General features: G+C 31.5%; 1 protein-coding gene across 1 annotated transcript; it reads left to right on the top strand.

Moving 5' to 3' along the window:
• Positions 1–3,598: 3,598 nt before the first annotated feature.
• Positions 3,599–6,940, top strand: LOC131957766 (uncharacterized). The gene is made up of 5 exons (XM_059322536.1): positions 3,599–3,758; positions 4,549–4,654; positions 5,013–5,080; positions 5,335–5,535; positions 5,913–6,940. The coding sequence occupies exons 1-5, from the start codon at positions 3,599–3,601 to the stop codon at positions 6,062–6,064; spliced, it is 687 nt and encodes a 228-aa protein (XP_059178519.1). The 3' UTR covers positions 6,065–6,940.
• The last annotated feature ends 295 nt before the right edge of the window (positions 6,941–7,235 follow it).

Below are 7,235 nucleotides of genomic sequence, written 5' to 3'. Positions count from 1 at the left end.
TTTAGATACTATGAACTTTACCACCCGACCACGCCGAGACTTATAGGAATTCATATAATCATAATTGTAGAATAGTGTAACTACGAGTAAAACAAATTAGTGAAACAAAGCAAATCGTTTTCTCGTATGGGTCGCTATTCTATTAAATAATATTATAAACGGGATTTATAATTTTGTATGTTTACAGAAAATACAAATATGTGTAATAATGACCCCATTTGGCTTATTAATCAATCTACTGTCTTATTTGCATTGAAATAAATTCAATTTTTTATTCAATTTATTCAATAATGGTAACAACAGTAGATACGGAGGCCTTTTTTCACATTGGCCGTTTTATAAAAAACATAATAACAGCATTATAATAAACAGCAATGGAGTAGTAAAAATATAACAGTAACATAGCATTCAAAGATTTGTAATAAAGAAATAATATAACATAGTTATAATACAAAATGAGATAGAATGAGAATATAATAGATGAACGAGAAATGTTGCAATGAGTCAGTTATAAAGGTCATTAAATAATTGTTGTTTAGATTTGGATATATTTTCAGATATAGATAGTTTTATTTTATTATTGAGATTGTTTCAAAAAATTAGAACCAGAGTAGGTGAAGCTATGTTTTTGGAAAAGAAAGTTGTATACGGGTTAGGCAAGTTAAGACTAAGATTTAATTTTGTGTTGAAAGAAAATATAAAATGAGATTATGTTGGAGTTAGTTTTGATTGTGCATTTAGTAAACGTCTGTAACTAGATCAATGTCTAGCACTTGGTAAGGTAGATGCAACAGATGAGTTTTCATAATCCATTAGGATGAAAACTAGTGAATCAAAATGTTATGTGTTTTGGTATACGAAAAATATACTACTTGCGACATTGAGATTAATTGTACCTATTGTCTCAAAGTGATCTATAACATAGAGTAAAATACGTTAGATAGTCTTAACAAGCATTTTAGTTTTTAGAAATTGTTAGCCTTGAATTCTTACGACATTGTCATAACACATAGCCCTAATGTCAAAGAATTAATTCTTTAAAACTATTTTTATAGTTATAATGTTAGAAAAGATAAACTACCAAACTTAAATGTAACCATTGCTTGTTTTTTTTCATTTAAACCTACTATACCATACCACTTTTTTAACAGAGTGTATGTAATAGTGTGTAACGTTGCTGGATGTACCGAATCATCATCTAATACAATAAAGACATTGCAAGGTAATTAGACTAAGTATAAATATTAATTAAGATAATATCTTATTCATTTTGAATAGTATTTAAATTTTCGCAACATATTTTTTTTTTAAAACTTATGTAGTTCGAATATTTGGAAACATAATTTATTAGTTGTGATAACTCATATATACAGATTTTCCTACCGTTGCGGCTTTTGTGAATAATTTCTCTTATTAGCGATCCAATTTTGAAATTAAATTTTTATACCAATCGATTTAATGGAATGGAGTGCATTTTCTTGAAGTAAATCAGTAAGTATTTTTTTTTCTTCTAACATTCTTATAACCTTGTTTTACCATATAATTTGTTGCATACTAGAATTTAAAATCGTTTTAGAAGACAAGAAATGCTTTGATAATCTGCTTTGAATGACGAAGTTACTTACTTAGAACTGAAAATCCAATGTTACTATTAACATTACCTATTTTTCAACAGATGTCAACATATATGTTTCCAGAGAATTGTTATCGTTCCAGCTATAGTCTTTATTTTACAAAAGCCATTTAAACTTGTGTAATGTTATTTCTTTTTCTTCTTCTCCGTGCTTAATTTTTAGTGGGGAATTTGAACTTAAGAATTTTTCGAATTTAACAACCATAAGCTTTGCCGACTCGACAACGCCTCCAACACAATTAAGTATACGTGCCAACTGGTTATGCGCCATTGACTCCGATTTCAGCCTGCTTTTCTTTTTGAATTTGCTTTGCCCAACCAAGAACAAACTACAAGGCAGAAGTTGATTGATTTTGGAGTTGTTTCTATTATAAGAGTGGCTGTCGCCGAGTGTTCGGACTTGTGACTTTTCGGTTTAGCAACCATGCTGCAACCATAAGCTTTACCAACTCGACCACGACGGCCCCTGTAATGTAGGTTTATTTTTAATAATTCTTATTTGCGGAGTTTGGTCCCCAATAAAGTGTTTAAGCACCCTTCTTCAACCAATTCACGGCCCGGTCCCGCTGTAGTTTCACCAAAATCTGAAAGTGTTGAGCCCCATTTTCAAACAGTTGACCATCATATGCTAATCATATTATGCCCATTAAATTTAATAATCGACTATCCACGCAGAATTGATCAACTGAGAGATATCAAGAAGCATTTTATCGCTTGCAAAACTAGAAAATCAATACGTGCTGACATATTATCTATTGTATCACCTTCTACCCTCATACTTTCCACTATCTCCTACGCTTCGTTTAATATTTTACTGTCTAACCAAACTATTCCATTAAAAACAAAATAGCGACTAAATCGTAACATACCGACGAAGCGTCATCAGAGCGTAGGAAAGCTCCAGAACTATTTTAACCGGCTATTATATTAAAGGTTAGTTGTGTATTAGCTCGTCTTTTAAACTTTGTGAAATACAATTTTTTATTCAATAAAACTAAATATTTAGCATTCCACAAACTTTTCAGCATATATGTTCACAATCATCTACAAAGCAAAAACTACATGTGTATAACTTTAAATAAATTCATAAAATAACTGTCCTCAACTCTCTACATCCACACCCATACCCGAAAGTAGCAGATACAGATTCTGACAGATTGGTACCCGGAAAATGTTCAGAAGTTTTGAACTTCCATGTTCCGGCATAATGTACGATTCGATTTTTTTTTACTTTCTCGTTTGCGAAGTATTGTAATTGTGCAAAACAAAATTCGAGACTATTACAAATCTGGATGTTTTACACCTCCCTGAGACGGAAAAACATAGTTTTGCAATTTTGTCCGTATGTCTGTGTGTGTATGTGTGTGTGTGTATGTATGTGTGTCTGCGAACACGATAAATTGAGTACCGTTACAGCTAGGTTGATGAAATTTCATATATAAGTATTATATCAAATTTGTGGCTCTGTATTAACTTTTCAGCAATTTCCGGTAAACGGAAGTGAAACTTATTCTACTCTCAATTTTTCAAAAGCCTATAACTTAAGTACTGTTTCTGATAGATAAATGAAATTCACATGAAAGTAAAAGATCTAATTCTCCGAATTCTTTCAATATTTGAGTAATTTTCGTTGACCGGAAGTAGTAATTTATGCGATTTCCGCTTTCCCAAAAAAACGAATATCAATTTATAAAGTACTATTATTCCGCACTATTTTACATATATTGTTTGCCGTTAACATCATGCGCTATTCTTGCAGATGACCAAGTTCACTAAGAAACAATTGCCTTAAAAGTCAACAAAATTTGTGAAAAAGAAGATCATTAGAAACTAAACTTAGTATCAATTTAAGTGTAGGAAAATGTAGTGTTCAACTGTATAAGTATTATCCAACAATTAAAAATACAGAGCTGTTTGCAACACCCTATTTTTAATTTAATAACAAACAAAATTAATAAACAAACCATGTTATGCTCTGCAGTACCTATTGCTTTGGGAACAGATATAGTAAAATTATCAAATCCAACATTCACTACATTAGATTGTGTGGCTAATGATGTTCAGGGCAAAATACAAGATTTGTGGCTGGCTGTATGTGCAGATACTGCTGACTGCTTTTCTTCTAGTATGAACTAAATGATGCAACATGCAACATATGATGATTGCTTGAATTTTGAATTCATACTGTGATATTTTCTTTTTTAATCAGAAAAACTTGGCTAGCATTTATTTGATGAACATTTTATAGGAAAAAGAAAAAGATCTGTCGAAGAACCAATTGTAAACAGTACTTGGTTATCCTCTAAAAAATCTTGGTTTACTATTGGATATCGAACAACACCATTGGATTGGTTGATCCAGTGGCGTAGCGATGAGGGTCGGGGGGAACATATGTACCCGGGCGCAAATCGAAAGTTTGAGGGGTGGGGTGCAAATCGAAAGTTTGAGGAGGGGGGGTGCAAATCGAAAGTTTGAGGGGGGGGGGGGTGCAAATTGAAAGTTTGTCCCGGGCGCCGGGAAGGGTCTCTACGCCACTGGGTTGACCCAACTGAGAGGTATGTTTCGTGTTTTCATCATTTGCAAATTTAACAGACACTGTGATGTATTGGTCTATGATGGTCGCTCAATATTTTCTACCAATGCCACTCTGATGTACATATTTTGTAAAATTAAGATATTTTTAAATTAAGTTTAACAAAAATTGTATTTAAATGTTACTTTTGAAATCTACCAATAGTAGTCAGACTTTTTACGTTATATTTATGTTAACATTGTCGCAAGTGCATAAAATTACATTTATTCCATTAGTTAGGTGTAAATAAATATATTTATAAAAGTGAAATATTTCTGTCAATAATCAATGTTTTTTAAATAGCTTGATTATTTAGTACTTAATGTCTAATAATACCCATCAGCATCCCAAGCAAGTCTGATTGACTTTACCATTGGAAGTGACTCTACTTGTGAAATTGGGGATACAGGTTACTGCAATGGACCTCTGCCTTCTAATACACTATTCAAGTAATATTTCTACTTTAATTGTGTTCATTTTCGAATAATGTTTCCTAAAAGTAATTAGCAAATGATATAAAATAGCCTGAATAAACAAAAATGTTGTTTAGGACAAACCTACATTTCATTCTAAGATTACAAAAAATGCAAGGCTTTAATTAACTTATAATTATTTTACAATCATGTACTTGTGATGGTTAAAATCAAACAATATATTATAGTAGCCTAGATAATACTTCCCTTGAATTATTTATAATTAAAATGTAACATTTTTTAGACATTTTAATACTTCTGTACTGCATGTTTATATTGGGATCTGCATTTATAAAAAAAAAATTAAATTATTTTTTGTCAATTTTATCAACAGAATTCTTGTCATAATCTGTAAGAATGCTGGCTGTGTTCCAGTATCTTCTGAACTTGTTGCAACGAAAGGTATTTGTAAATTTAGAAGCACTTTGCTTTATATCTATATCTGTTGAAAATAAGGTCCTGAGTGGTGTTTTGTTTTAAAAAGGATAAGTGTGTTAATTTTTTTTGTGACAAGTAGGCCTACTGAGAGCTAAAATTCTTGTTCAATGAGGGTTTTGGAATTTTTATTTTCAATAACTCTTTGTAAAAGAAGGTTTTTGATTGAAATTTCATAGTTTTGTCTTTAAAGTTGAGAGTATTTTAACTGTTATCCTGAGGTGAAGAGGCAAACTACACAGCACTAGCCATTGGTTTAGGAATTGGACTTCCTTGTATTATTATTTTAATCATTGTTGCTGTTATGTGTATAAAACTACGCCTCAGAAATAAGAAGTTAGAATCTATGAGGAGACAAGAACCTCTCTACAACACACCAAGCAGAACTTTTCAAGATTACCATCTTTATGGTGTTGCTAATGGTATGTTTGTAAAACTGCTTGGACTTTGGAAATATTATTGATTTTCTTTTTTAAGTTCTAGACGATACCAAAACTATTCATTTAGAAGCTTACAAAAGGTGAATGTTGTCAAAGGCAATCCATTAAAGCTAGATAATGTGGTCATTTACAATATGTGCAACGTATGGACATACTAGAAATGTGTCTAAAAGAAGACATTATTTAAAAATGAAGCACATTTAACTTAAAGGGAATTGTCTATGTTTCTTGATAAACATGTTTTCAACAAACTGTTGAAAAATTGAATGTTTGAATTGGTAGGTAACTGAAAAAAATGTATAACTCTACAAAATATATTAATTTAAAATCTTAAAATGACCTTTTCTGTTGTAAAACAGATAACATGACTCCAGTTGTCAGTGAACCAGAAGAAGTCAGCCAGTTAGCAAGAAATGAAGATGTCTATCAAGAAATACCTGACTACAATAACTTTCCTGATGAAAGATTTCAAATTTATCAAAATATTGAAACTGCAGTTGAAAGAAGTTAATGGACAACAATTGAAAAGCAATATTCACGACTAGGACATGATATTCAATTGCATATAGTTTTAAATAATGATGGATGGTATAGATAGGTAGGGACTACTGTAGTCTCTGGTGAAATCTGCCAAAAATAAAAAGTACTATTCATTTTAATTTTTATATTAGTTAATAACATGGTATGACTTTAATTTTACTATTTTTGTAATTAATTAGAAAGGAGAAAAATGAATTCAGATATTAAAATGATTTCTTAAAAATTGTATATTATCACTATAGCCTACTCCTTAAACTAGTCTAAAACATTTTAAAAGTACAAAAAAACGAGAGCCTATTAAAATTAGAAAGAGATTATTGTGTATACACACAGGGTTGCCAGGTGTCCAGTTTTGAACTGGACAAACCAGTATTTGAGCAGACTGTCCAGGATAAAATAAATATAAATACTGGACAAGTATATGAATAATACTCTGTTAACCCCCTTCTTCTGCTTTGCGGCATACCTGAGAAGGGAAGGATGGAAAGGTGTCCAGTATTTTCGGAAAAGGTATCTGGCAACCCTATATACACATAACTGTTCAACCAAGTGAATTGACCTAACTATAAATAAAACTTGACTTCTCTATTTTTATTTTATTATCTCCTGTGATATTCAAACCATCTTGATATTCTAAAATTAGACTCATTTTTATGACCCTCGCAGCGTTTACTTTCAAACCATAAAAATGAAAGTTGACTTTTTGTTGATTTCTAAAATATGAACATTTATTTATACTTTTTAAAAATGAATACATTTCTGTATTTTTTATCAAAGGCATTTAATTATTTGAAACAATTAGATTAATATTTGAATGTGTGTCTTTTTTGTAAACGAAAATAAAATCAATAGCAACACCCTTTTGAACTTTAAACTGTCTCCCTGGTTACAGCTCATTTTTAACTGTTTTTTTTTTAATTACTTGGGGTCTGAGATGGTGAATCAGGAAAGTAAAGGGGGTGGCTACTAATTGACATTGGCATAGTAGGGGCTAAGGGTCTAATGTATTACCGTAAGTAGTGGCGTAGCGAGGTCGGGTGTCACCCGGTGCGGCACTTAATGGTGTCACCCCCCAGAGGCGTAGCGACCCTTCCCGGGGACAAACTTTCAAATTTTCGATTTGCACCCCCCCCCTCAAACTT

The sequence above is a fragment of the Physella acuta genome, unplaced genomic scaffold (assembly GCF_028476545.2).
Source record: "Physella acuta isolate Inbredline_101_S28 unplaced genomic scaffold, ASM2847654v3 ptg001264l, whole genome shotgun sequence".
NCBI lineage: Eukaryota > Metazoa > Mollusca > Gastropoda > Physidae > Physella > Physella acuta.
This window is presented reverse-complemented; position numbering and strand designations above follow the sequence as displayed.